At 40.9% G+C, this 13,936-nt stretch overlaps 1 protein-coding gene and 2 non-coding genes across 3 annotated transcripts; 1 reads left to right on the forward strand and 2 right to left on the reverse strand.

Moving 5' to 3' along the window:
- Positions 1 to 3,649: 3,649 nt before the first annotated feature.
- LOC144213389 (uncharacterized) lies at positions 3,650 to 10,057 on the reverse strand. Its single transcript, XM_077741831.1, has 2 exons — positions 9,644 to 10,057; positions 3,650 to 5,194 (listed from the first exon to the last, which is right to left on the reverse strand). The coding sequence occupies exons 1-2, from the start codon at positions 9,777 to 9,779 to the stop codon at positions 3,792 to 3,794; spliced, it is 1,539 nt and encodes a 512-aa protein (XP_077597957.1). The 5' UTR covers positions 9,780 to 10,057; the 3' UTR covers positions 3,650 to 3,791.
- Positions 10,058 to 10,421: 364 nt separating this feature from the next.
- Positions 10,422 to 10,503, forward strand: trnal-uag (transfer RNA leucine (anticodon UAG)). The gene has a single exon. It is a non-coding gene; the product is annotated as a tRNA-Leu (tRNA).
- Positions 10,504 to 12,876: 2,373 nt separating this feature from the next.
- Positions 12,877 to 12,948, reverse strand: trnae-uuc (transfer RNA glutamic acid (anticodon UUC)). The gene has a single exon. It is a non-coding gene; the product is annotated as a tRNA-Glu (tRNA).
- Positions 12,949 to 13,936: the final 988 nt, after the last annotated feature.

The following is a 13,936-nucleotide window of genomic DNA, read 5'->3' on the forward strand; positions in this document are numbered from 1 at the left end:
GCATGCCCTTAAAGCAGTAAAAAGCAACGTTATTTGGTTGTATCAATTGACCAATGCTTATCCAATCCGTAATATCCTTAAAGTCATCAATATGACCTGTGACAAAGCATATTTCCTCCCGCCAGGACAACAGACAATGTTCTTTCAAGTGCACTTTGAAAAACATTCCATGTTACTCCATTCTTAGGGAAAATATGCTCATCCTAAACCAATTATTTTATTTACAATTCACCTAATTATTTGGATGAATGCCATGAATTTTCTCATGCCACTATCGCATTGTAAATTTCCCATCTGATGTTAACAGCCAAATAACTCTCAATACCTAAGATATACTTTGTGAATCACCTCATATGATGTTTACTTGAGACAAGAGTCATTTCCCATAGCTTCCTGTTACCAAAACAAAAATCTACAACAATTAAATTAGAGAAATCAACCTTTTGTTAGGCATTTCCTAATTACAATTTTTAATGTTTTAAAAACCTTATTGTCACCAATATACCATAATATTGTAAATTTTGTCATCCTGGCCTTTTCTTTAACCAGCCAACCTCCTGGATTAAAGTATTTTGAACAATCAAAATATTCAGAAATAGTATTAATATTATTTTATCCTCCAAAAGCTAGTTTCCTTTAACTAAGAGCCATTTGAAATCCACAATAGTTCAAAAATGACTATTTTGGTCTATTCCCAAATCCAAAGCTTTTTACCAAATCAACCTTTTACTAAACAGATTTTCTATCACCTTAATATACATTTAATTTTAAAACCCAAAAAATGAATGCGAAAGCATTCGCATAACCTTGCATTCCTTGCAGACCATGTATTGTTCTTATTCTGAAAAGTCCAAACAGAAAACGCCATAAGCCGCTAACTATGACCCCTACTCTTGCTGCGAAAGCAGCATTGTTATCTTCTGTTTACAAACCAGCGAGTCAACACTTGAAACATCGCCTCTTTTTTTTGTGCCCAAATACAACGGTTTTTAGAGAAGACAACCATTAAACAGTCAAATTAACCCCTCTTCCGATATTCAACTACATCACAATATTTTTCCAAGACCCCATATTCAGAATATGTATGCTGCAAGCACAACAATATGGCAAAAACCCATTTTCTGCCCTCAAGTTTGCTTCAGCACCCCCAAAGCCAATTATTATTATTGCAATGTCTTCACGGAAGGGATCACAAAATTTTAGTCGTTTACACGGTCCGAACGCTCCCGATAGCCCAACACAGTTAAATCGTCTGCCCAGCGGCCCACATGTTTCACTCCCATCTAATCAGCAGCCGCTGCATCAGAACGCTTCTCCCGCAGTCGACACATTAATTGGCAGGTCTAGAGCATAATAAAAACACAGGTGACATTCCCTGCTAAACATTTAAATGATCATTTTGTATATATTCTTTTGTCTTTTTAAACACCATCTTCCCGCTAGCGGACGGGATCAAAAACCCAAGCTGCAATAGGCCATCACATTGCTGTAAATTGACAGTACATATAGGTTATATTAACAAAGCACCACCAGCACTTGGAAATAACCATTCTAATTGTTGTTATACAAGCCCCAGCATCACAAAAAAACCCAATTCAATTGTAATCACAAAACGTCATACCTGGATTAACCAAATCAAATACCAGTGTCTCCATTAATTTTCTAGCTCAACATTTTCGTATCCAAAATCTTCTCCCTCTATTTTTGTTAAACTTCCTCCGCTCCCGTCACCTATCTTGGTAAATATTTTCCCTGTCAGCTGAGGAGGCCCCGCTATTTTTCCTTACCAAACAGTATTTTCCCCGCTGCCTCGGTCTTAAATATATATCCCCGTTATCCGAGGGAGCCCCCACTATTTTCCTAAAATAGTATTTTTAACTTCTCCCCGGCCTTATTTCGCCATTAGTGTCTGTGGAACAAGCTGTTACACTTTTATCCATTCACATATTATTTATATATGTATATTACCTCTATGCATTAGTGCATATATTATCCTGCATTTTATGCATTTTAAGCTGGCCAGCAACCCATATTTATTTATCCATAAATATAGCTGTGTAATATTTTTAAAGCGCTTTGTCTTTCCAATTTTTTCCAATCCTTACAAGTTAGACGTATTTTTGGATCGTCATCCAAACCCGCCTTACTACACTTGTTTCCCATATTTTACTTTTTATTTTTTTAGTGAGTTCGTGTGCCTCACACAGTTAACTTTATTATATTTATTATTATTATTATCTCTTCGACTGTATTTCCTAGGCTTATCTTAATTTTACTGCAGAAACCACACAAACACCATACAACGTTTACAATATATTCGTGCCTACCCTTGAGACACAGGACACTTTCCAGCAAAGTGCCCCAAAACTGTACCTGCCATTGTCTAGTATAAACACAGGGTTTTTGTCGCCGTCACCCAGGACGCAAAACCAGCCCAGAATGGACCTCACATTCAATGTCCCTTTAACGCATTTGGAAACACCGTCACAACATGCAGACATTAATGTGGACTTGCCCGAGATCCGTCAGATGTCTCCCTCCAGCAGGAAAAGTCTTCAACCGCCGAGAATCCAGGCGCCCCCGTCGAAAACTCCGGCCCACCAAGGGTTTTGAAAACGCCGTGCGCACGGTCACTTACCAGATGTCGAACAGCAGCGCCTGGGTTCTCGCTCCGGTATATTGACCTCCATGGCCCAGAAGGACCAAAAATGTTAGGTTCATTAATAATTACCCTTTGTAATTATCAATAACTGCACGCAGACATCTGATTCAATTATTGACATTTAATTAAATAGATTGGATCACAGATAAGTAACCTTAAGGGAGGCGATCTTCCAAAGTATCCCTCCCGAACAGTATTTTGCGTACAGCTTTAAGGCATTAAAACAAAAACAATCACGCCTTTATTTGAACTAACAATCATATAACAATTACATAAAGAAGCCCGAAGTGCCTCACGAGTGTTATGGACGTGGCAGAAACAATATCTTTGTTATGGGCTCCGTTGCTGGAAATGGCAGATATCGAGTCCTTGCCCGATCAACAACCCTCACAGTCCGATACTGGGTATTTGGATGTAGCGTCAACAATCCTTGGAGAAGTCCATGTGAGAGTGGACTAGGCGGCAGTTTATGACCTCGAGCCGAACAATAGAAAGACTTTTAATGATTTAACAAAGAAATGAATTACTACACATATATGTATAATAGTAATACAGAATAAACCCAACATTCCCTTATGTGAAAATGTTGGAACATTAACAGATCTTGGAAAATGTTTTGGAATTGTGCAGCTTTTTAATTGGGCTGTTGTAGCGCATCTGTGGTCACAGACTGAGCAGGAAAACATCGTTCTCCAGTGTCGGTTAATGGGTGTTCTACTAAGCTTCTTCTGTGGGAAGATGTTCGACCACAAACTGAGCAGGGAAATGGCTTTTTACCTGTGTGTACTTGTGTGCCTTCTTAAGCTTTGCCTTTTAGAAAATGATTTACCACAAACTGAACACGAAAATGGTTTTTCACCAGTGTGGGTTCTTGAGTGAGCTTTTAAGTTTTCCTTGTGTCTGAATCCTTGACCACAAACTGAGCATGAACATGATTTTTCACCAGTGTGGGTTCTGAGGTGGGCTTTTAAGCTTTCCCTGTGTGTGAATCGTCCACCACAATTTACACAAAAATGGCTTTTCACCAGTGTGGGTTCTTGCATGACTAATTAAGCTTCTCTTCACTGTGAATCTTTGACCACAAACTGAACATGAAAATGGTTTTTCACCAGTATGTGTCCTTGCATGGCTATAAGTTTCTCTTCAATATGAATCTTTGACCATAAACTGAACACGAAAATGTTTTTTCACCAGTGTGGGTTCTTGTGTGCCTTTTTAAGTTTCCCTTCTCTGTGAATCCTTGACCACAAACTGAACATGAAAATGTGTTTTCACTAGTGTGGGTTGTTGTGTGTCTTTTTAAGCTTCCCTTCTGTGTGAATCGTAGACCACAAACTGAACACGAAAATGGTTTTTCACCAGTGTGGGTTCTTGCATGACTAATTAAGCTTCTCTTCACTGTGAATCTTTGACCACAAACTGAACATGAAAATGGTTTTTCACCAGTATGTGTCCTTGCATGGTTAATTAAGTTTCTCTTCAATGTGAATCTTTGACCACAAACTGAGCACGAAAATGGTTTTTCACCAGTGTGGGTTCTTGTGTGCCTTTTTAAGTTTCCCTTCTGTGTGAATCCATGACCACAAACTGAACATGAAAATGGTTTTTCACTAGTGTGTGATCTTGCATGAATATTTAGGCTTCCCTTCTGTGTGAATCGTTGACCACAAACTGAACACGAAAATGGTTTTTCACCTGTGTGTGTTCTTGCATGACTAATTAAGTGTCCCTCCCGTGTGAATCTTTGACCACAAACTGAGCATGAAAATGTTTTTTCACCCGTGTGGGTTCTTGTGTGTATTTTCAAGGAAGAATTTTTCCTAAAGGTTTTCCCACACTGAAAGCATTTGCAGAGTTTGTCACCGCTGGGATTTTTCAAAACATCTTCATCATCATCAAGCAACTTGTTGCCATCTGATAAAGGAGAAATTATATTTTCTGCTCGCCATCCTTCTGTTGAGCTGCCGTTCAGAATGGCCACCCCTCTGTTGGCCACGCCCAGATCATCTTCACTCTTGAAAGATTCCCCAGTTGAACATTTGACACATTCGTTTTTGATTGGAGGTTGGTCTTCTCTTTTGCACTGTTGAGGGAACTCTGGCCGCTCCTCTTTAATTTGGGGCCATGCTGAGGCGTTTGCAGGCTCCGCCCCTTCACTGGCCACGCCCAGATAATCCCTTTTCACGGACTCACCTGGTGACCAGGTGAAATGATCTTCCTCCTTTTTGATTGGAAGTTGCTCTTCTCCAATTTGTTTTTGAAGGAACTCTGGCTCCTCTTGTTTAATTAGGGGCCCTGTTTTGGTGTTAGCAGGTTCCGTCCCTCCACTTGCCACGCCCAGAACGTCTTCCCTCTTCACGAACTCCCCAAGTGACCAGGTGAACTCATCTTCCTTCCTTTTGATTGGATGTTGCTCGTCTCTCATTTGTTGTTGAGGGAACTCTAGCTCCTCCTCTTTGATTCGGGGGAGCTCAAATTCCTCTTTAAGGCCTACAGACTCATGCCCATCAGCACTAATATCATTTCTGAAACCTGCAAAGACACAAAGATAATTGATTAACCATTTTCTAATTATAAAATGACTGAATTTCTTGTTCACAGAAATGAAACCAAACGGAAGAGGGCGCCATACATTCATTTTGTCTAAATGCAGTACCTACTCCAGTAGTATTTTCATCAACAGCAACACGAGTTGAAAACTGTTTATAGGTGCATTTTTCAAAGTAAGGGAATATTGGTCATTAAAGTTTCTTCACTGGTGATGTAGCTCCTTAAAATCAGTCAAATCTTTTTTGGAGCCCTTTCATTGTAAACATTCTCTTTGATGTTTTAGATTTTAATTTAGTACAAATGCTTTCACCAAAGGGGAGACATTAAAAAAGAATTTACTTTTATTAAGTAGCAGGTCTGTTATTATTTGGAGGATGAATGAGATTGAAATAGAGGAAAAGTCTGATTGGACACTTAATTTCCCCTAGGTACGAACGAGTGTGAGCGTGAATGGTTGTTTTTCTCCTCATGCTCTGCGATTGGCTGGCCACCGATTTAGGGTGTTCCTCGCCTCTGGCGCAAAGGCAGCTGGGATAGGCTCAAGCACCCCCTATACAAGATTTAGCATTTCAGAAAATGAATGAATGTTGGGATTAAAAAAAGTAGAAGCCCAACGTAGCCTCGGCAGCAAACCTCGACTGGGTAGATGGTGCATTTATAGACAATTTTCTGGCACTTGGCTGCCAGATTCAAGTATTCGGCCTTCTTGCCTTCGAAGGTGGTCTCGATCCCCTCCTCTGATGGTACTGGTAGTTCTATGAGGTGAAGCGCTCTTGCCTTGGAGGACCATACCTCATTGTCTGTGCGGATAAATGTAGTGAATGTCTCTGAGGATAGTTGATATTTTATTTATTTATAAGCTCCATTTGAATTTTAGGATTAAATGTTGAACTACTTTCGCGGGCCGCACCACGGAGTGGTAGTGGGCCAGACTTGGCCTTCGGGCCGCAACTTTGACATCATTGTTTGATCGCTGCTCTCATGTCTTTCAGGTTTTACAGCCCTTCTATCCTTTTTAATGACATTTTAGTATTTGGATTGGATAACTTTATTCATCCCGTAATCGGGAAATTTCTTTGTTGCAGTAGGAAGAGGGTGAGGATGCAGGAATAGGAAAGGCATTATACACAAATAGGTAGTTAATAGTAAGTCAATAAATAAATACATGAATAAATATATAAATAGGTAACTGTGTTGCTGAGATATATATATACATACACATACATATATATAGAAGCACATCTATACTGTATCAGAATTCAGGAGGTCCTAACCCACAGCCTTTTAAGTTAAAGAGCCTGACAGCTGATGGAAGGAAGGATCTGCGGAAGCGCTCCTTCCTGCAGTGAGCAAGAACTCCCGGGGGATGTAAAACGGCCTGATGCTAACAGCTACTAGCTCGATATCTCGAGTGCAAAATTGCTCCTTCACAGTAATATGCCCAGGACTGCACCATCTACTGTTAATAAAGACAGCTAGTCCCCCACCTTTCTTCCTACTGCTCTCCTCAGCGTCCCTGTCCGCCCTCACCAGCTGAAAGCCATCCAAGGAGATGAGTCTGGTATTCGCTCATCCAGCCAGGTCTCCGTGAATCAGATAATGCAGGCGCTCCGATATTGTCCTTGTTGTTTGGTCAGCGCCGTTAGCTCTTCCATCTTGTTGGGGAGAGACCTTACGTTCCCCATAATAATAGATGGGATGCTGGGTCTGAAGCGTCGCTTTTTCTCCTGACATTTTCGTCCGGCTCTGCATCCTCTTCTCTTACTCTTTAACTCAGCGGGGAAGTCCAAGTCCAGGGGAATCCCGGTGTTGCGTAGCGCTAACAGTTGATCCTTCGTGTAAAGCAGCGTAGGCATGGCTGGGTGGGTCAAAATAGTCTCCAAAATTTTGAAATTTGAATTTGAAAAGATGGACTAAACTAGTAGATCAAAGACTGCCTCTCACACAGCTTGAGTCTTGGAGTAGAGTCTTGAAAGTAAAGTCCCAAAACATTAAAGTATCGAATATAATATATAAAGTGAAGTAACAACTAAAGTCTTAAGAGACAATAAAAACATAAAATAAAGGATAAAAATCCGTAAAAAAGCTGTACAAACACAGAATTCGACTGAGGGTTTAGGGAGCTATTGCAACAAGCAGCCGCTTTGAACGGCGCCTTAATACAATCCTTTTTACTTTACTTTGTACTTTATACTTTAATATTTTTACAACTTTCCTTGTTATGTTAGCGTGGCTTCTTTCTGCTACTTATTTTTTGGAACCATTCAGCCATGCCTACGCTCTCATACAAATGGGACTAGCTGTTACAATACGCAGCAGAAGGAGCAACACCTCAATACCGGTGGATATTCGGCGCAGGACAAAAGTGGCGGGAGAAGAAGCAACACCTCTGACCAATCATTCCATCATGGGCTTCATAATTACCAGTCCGGGAACGGAGTCGAGTAGTTCTACTCTCCTACTGTTGTCTTCAGCTCCAGACTACTGAGGAACTGTGTGGAAGAGTGACTCTGCATATTCTCTATCTCGTTCACAGTCTGCAGAAGTTCCTCATCTTGTGGAAGACCTCCTGTGTGTGGTTCCAAAAAAGACTGCGCTACAACCAAGATGGCGCCGTTCAAGCGGGAGCCTGTAGCTCTGCACCAAGGGTGTCAGACTCTTATGTTTTTCATGTTTTACAGCCCTTCTATCTTTTTTTTAAATGACATTTTAATATTTCCTAATACATTCTTTTTTACTTTACTTTGTACTTTATACTTTTTACTTTAATGTTTTTACAACTTTCCTTGTTCTGTTAGCCTGGCATCTTTCGGCCACTTCTTTTTTTTTTGGGGGGGGGGGGGGGGGGCAGCCAGCAATGCCAACACTGTCACACACATGGAACTAGCTGTTACAATACGCAGCAGAAGGAGCAACATCTCGGTACCGCAGGAGGTCTGGAGCTGGACAAAAGTGCTGGGAGAAGAGGCAACGCTTCTGACCAACCATTCCATCGTGGGATGGGATGGAATGGATGGAGCTGTCGGCCCCTACCAGCAACGGAGTCGAGGTTTTCTGCCCTGCTGCTGTTTTCTTCAGCTTCAGACTACTGAGTAACTGTGCGGATAAGCTTGCTAGAGCGACTCTGCGTATTCTCCACCTTGGTCACAGTCTGCAGCAGTTCCCCATCTCGTGGAAGACTTCCTGTGTGTGGTTCCAGTTTTTGTCCAACTTAAGAAGGTCTTTTTGAGGCCGACTCAGTTACCGCAACCAAAATGGCGCTGTTTAAGTGGCAGCCGGCGGCCACGGTAGCTCTGTCCACTCTTGTTTTTTGTGTTTTTGCTGCTTTAATGTTTTAATGATTTGATGATTCCATTTACTTTGATTTGCTTTGTACTTTGTGCTTTTGCTTTGCTGTCTATTCTGTCTAATCACCCTCTTGCTACTGCCACAATGTAATTTCCCGAATACGGGATGAATAAAGTTATCCTATCCAATCCAATGCTAAACAGCCTCATGTCATAGCCACCTGGCTTGGTGGCATCTCGACATTTTGATCATACCGCGGGCGAATTATTCGATCTAAATTTTCATCGTACCACGAGCATGTCGTAGGTTGAGCTACCACTGTACAAGAATATTTCATGTTCAGAACAATACATCATGGTGGGCAGTAATGTTTTATGTGAATACAAGGTTACTTTAAAGTTACAGAACACACGTGTCAACCTCTGCCGTTAACTGCCCTTATAAATGATTATGATTCCCCGTACAACCCCCCAAAAAAACGTACAAACACCGTACGACGTATGTTTACGCGCGGTAACTCGTTTCTTACTATGTGGCTCATCCATGCTTGTTTCCACGATATTTACTCTATGTATATCTACGCATGCGCATGTCATCCTTTACCGATATTGCCGTACGCATCTCTAAAAAAATACATACAATTGAGGATAATTTTTGCTGGTATACCGTGACAATAGTAACGATCGATGACAGTAGCGTCGTTGGCTACCAGCCTACGAAACTATCTAGATTTTAGCCAAAACGGTCTTGTTGAGATGGGTTGTCATAAATATTGGTGATTTTTTTGTATTTCCCCGTACAAAAGTCGATGTACGGCGTACATGATTTGAAATGGTAAGAAAACGTATAACATACGTATAAAACGTACAAATTGACAGGTATGAGAACAGTAATCTAAAGGAAGATGTTGCAGATTAAAGGCATGAATATTGAGCAGCTGGCGACATCTAGTGGTTTATCATTGTAGCACGTTCTTAGTTCTACTAATAATGCTAAGCGCTGTCATGCTTCGATTCATTCAATAAAGTCACGATCAGAAACAACATTGCCCACCCCGTTAAATATTTCATTATGAAATATTAATTGTGTAACATAAAGTATATATTGGTCTATTATGCAATAATGACTCTAAAGTGAACGTACCTTCGAGTTTGTGTAGAACAACTTTAACTTGCATCATTTTGCTAACAATAGAATGTTGATGACATGAGAGAACCTCTTGCACGCTATTAAATTCCATCTGAAACTTTGCAGCAACCGGCAGCGTTCTCGCGGGCATTTTTCACACTTTTTGTCTTCGCTTGACGACGTACTGATGCAGACGACGTGTTCCTTTGTTAGCTGCCAGCTAGGCTAGGCTAAAGTACGACTCCCAAAACGGATTGAAGAAAAACGGACTGGCCTCCGATTCCACAAACTATTCGATGTTGAATATGTTGTCGAGGTTTAGTTTCATTTAAGTTCAATCAAATTGAGGAGGAACAAGAGGCGCACAAACAAAAAGTTAAAATCCTAGCCATGCAGAAATGAACACCCCACCCCTTCTTCCTCTTTAGGTTTTACGGTTGTTGGCAGCCAACGGACTGTAGCGTTATCGCCCTCTACTGTCTCAGTACCTCACACCAGGTTCTCAATTCAGATTTTAAACAGAGGGGGTGATAATGTTAAATTTGGTCTCTCAATGGCGCAGCGTGAAGAGAGCAGTTCGGAGTCCATTTCGAGTTTAGCTAGCCGTGACACTAAATCGAAAAGCTATATTTTGAGAAAAAGTTAGGTGATTTTAAGCACATTTGCTTTAAATGATACATTTTGTTTGATCGTATTGCAAGTAACAAATAACACATTTCAATATTTAAATATAAGGGTATTTAAGGTTCATTTACCATTTACTAATCCCCAATCCCCCATCAACATGTTTGGAGGTAGTGTGGCCGAGCGGTCCAAGGCGCTGGATTTAGGCTCCAGCCTCTCAGGAGGCGTGGGTTCAAATCCCACCCCTGCCAATGATTCATGCACTGTACATGTTTATTTTGTTCTTAGTGCTTATGGCTCTTCACTAACCTGGAAGACAAAATGTGAAACCATTGGTGAGGGAGCTGAGTCCCAAACACACTAATAGGAGTATCGTGTTTGCACACCACTGTGCCACTGACGGTGCATCAAGCTTTGCTTTAATCATAATGAATTTTTTTATGGGACTCCTTTTCGCATATATGTGGTTCTGTGTGTCTTGTTCGCCAGCCTTGCAATATCTTATGAGGGTAGTTTTTACAATTTTCCTGGGCCACACATAATGATGCGGCGGGCCAGATTTGGCCCCCGGACCGTCACTTTGACACATGTGGGTTAAATGCTTCAATATGAAAACACACATCTGGAAGAAGTGCAACCAGGGGAATATAAATGAAAGGAAGCTAACAGACAATGTGGAAATATTTAATAGTAATTACAATTATTTGTGGACAAAATATAATTAACATCAGCCGGTCATTCAGATATTTCTTAGGCCAGCAGAGAAGGCCTTGGAGGCCCTGACGGCACACCACTGATATTGGGACAAATATTTGATTCATTGCCTAAATAGAGGGGCTTTTGCAAATAGCTGGGTCGTGAAGTGGGTCTCATGTTGAAATGTGTATTTTGCCTGTTTCTAGTCATGACTCAATGAGTTGAGACTCTCCTTAGTAGAGCTCTGTCTTGTAGCCAGATGTGTCCTTGAACACATTGTCATTATCTTCTATTTGCCAGTTCATAACAAAGGGCTTATCCTTGAAGACTTGCAACATTGTCGTTATCTTCTATTTGCCGGTTCATGATAAATTGCTTACTGTATGAAGTAGGGGAAAGCCCATACCTGTTCAGTTCTGTTACCAGCCTATAATCAAAAATATACTGCAAGCACAACCATATCATAGCAAACACCATTTTTGCTTCAGGACCCCCAAGGCCAATTATTGTAATGTCTTCACGGAAGGGGCCCAAAAAATATTTTAGTCGCTTCTACAAATCGGCCGCCCCACGGCCCACGTTTCATTCCGATATAATCAGCAGCCACAGCAACAGAGCGCTTCCCCCGCAGTCGACACATTATTTGCCAAGTCTAAAGTCTACTTGTCTTTTTTTTATTACTTTGATACTGCGGAAAAATCTGCTCTGTAGAGATACAAATCTAGAATATACTTTTTACTTAATGTTGATGAAGTCAGCTTTCACTTTTCATGGGTAATATTTGAAGCAAATTAACAACAATGCAAGGAATGAAATATAATTAAGCAATTATAGATTTGAAATCATTGGAATTGTTACACCCATGCATTTTCCTATTGCTTGAAACACAGGGAGAAATAATCACACAGTGATTAGTTGTTGTCCTCAATCCAACTTTTACTGTAATGAGGAACATCTGTGTTTGCCAAGCTATATGCACCTAGACATCAATAGTCAAATACCGATTCAGGCTTTACCATGCCACTCTTGCTATTTGGATCAAGGAATCAATAATCAAACACTGATAAACATCCAATCCAAAACAAGTTGTAATCCCCAACATGCAATCATTAATAACTTAAACGCTTCAGCATGCCACACTCTATCATTAATAACTTAAACACTTTAGCATGTCACACTCTCCCCCACAAAAGATGACATCATTACATTCCAAATATCTCTCCACTTGATGGTTATTCTGAACAGTCTTGCAAACTCGTTGCTTCACATCCTCTTCTGTGAGCTGATGCTCATGAAAACTCCACACGGCAAGGTATTAAATATCTGCTGTTTCACTGGCTGTGTAAATGGCATGTTTTCTTTTATCAATAACTTCAAGCCACTACACAAAAGTGACTGTTGGGCATCATCCTTTTCACTGTAGTGAGTATGTTTGTGGGACTGCATGCTATTGTGAATATGGACCGCTCTAAGCTCTTTGAGAGTCTGGAGAAGACTTTGGTTCTCCTTCTCCAGTTTTAACAGTCAACTCCTGATCTGCTCACTCACCTCCTCACTTCGAGTCCACCGAGCCTGAAAGTTGTCATTAGTTTTAGATTGTTCTATCTCGCCTTATGATGAACAATTGGGGTTTGTTTACAGAAGGTATAGAGGTCCAATATTTCTGATTCCAGACATCTAATTCAAAGTTTCCCACACTGGGAGTTGAATCCGGACCACCTAGGTGAAAACCAGGAATCCTGACCCCTAGACCATATGGGATATTTCATAAGTATGAAGCTTTGATGATAGACTCATTAAATTACCACATAATTAGCAACAGACATCTACTCGGCTAGAAGTGGGAAAGGCTCGTGGAAAACTTTAAGATTTGTTTCTGGAATTTATAGAAGTACAAATGTTCTCAATCCATCCACATAGTATGAGGCTTCCCATACCGGGAGTCAATCCCAGACCACCTGGGTGAAAACCAGGAATCCTGACCGCTAGACCATATGGGATATATCATAACAAGCTGATCCAGATCAAGTAGAAGCATGCAGTTTGGATGATTGACTCATGAAATTACATTGGGATCTCGCTACTTCGCGGTTCACCGATCGCGGCTTCAGAGCTTCGCGTTTTTTTTAATGAAAAAATAAATAAATAATGAAAAATATTAAATTAAAATTAAAAATTACATTATTTTACAAAATTTGAAAACAAATATTCAATTAGAATTAGTAATTGCATCATTTTACAAAATTGTAAAACAAAGAATGCACGTATGCGCAAAGCATCACGGGCATAAACGCAAGCTGATTGGCCAGCTGAATACTCACTGAACTACTCGACTCCCCAATTGGCCCATTCACTACAGTAGCCCAAGCTTCTCCCGATGCCCATTCTCAGTCCACGCTTATTTTGTGCTATGCAGTACGCTTCTCGCCAAGTTAAGTGTAAAAGTTTTGTAAAGCCCTTAGTGATGCCTCCCAAACGCTCTTTAAACAATTAACGAAAAGGTGAGTTTATTGGACAGGTTGAGAGCAGGAAATAGCCACGCGAGCGTAGCTTGACAATCTGGTCGACAATGGAGGGTCTCATCTGCTCCATTGAAGAGCCCGACGAGACCTTCAGCATCAAATATTATTGGAAGGACGACAACATAGCTACATGTCTGACTAATATGACCTGAAAGAACAGACACTCATCTCCAGCTGGAAGAAATTGTGGCCATACAAAATCACTCATGACGATGAGGGTTTCACGCCTAACGAAATCCATCACTCGGCCACTGATAAGGCTGTCAGGCTGGCTCGGTTGGTACAGACTGAAAGTTTCTCGGGTATGACGGATGACGAAATTACAAATCTCATCGACTGCCACTCAAACCCACTGACAGAGGAGGACCTACAGGAAATGACCAAATCGGCGAGTGAGGAGAAAGACGAGTCTGCTACTGACAAAGGTGACAAAGCTGACGAAGGTGGCCTTACATTGCATAATTTA

Source organism: Stigmatopora nigra, chromosome 20 (genome assembly GCF_051989575.1).
Source record: "Stigmatopora nigra isolate UIUO_SnigA chromosome 20, RoL_Snig_1.1, whole genome shotgun sequence".
Classification (NCBI taxonomy): Eukaryota; Metazoa; Chordata; class Actinopteri; order Syngnathiformes; family Syngnathidae; genus Stigmatopora; species Stigmatopora nigra.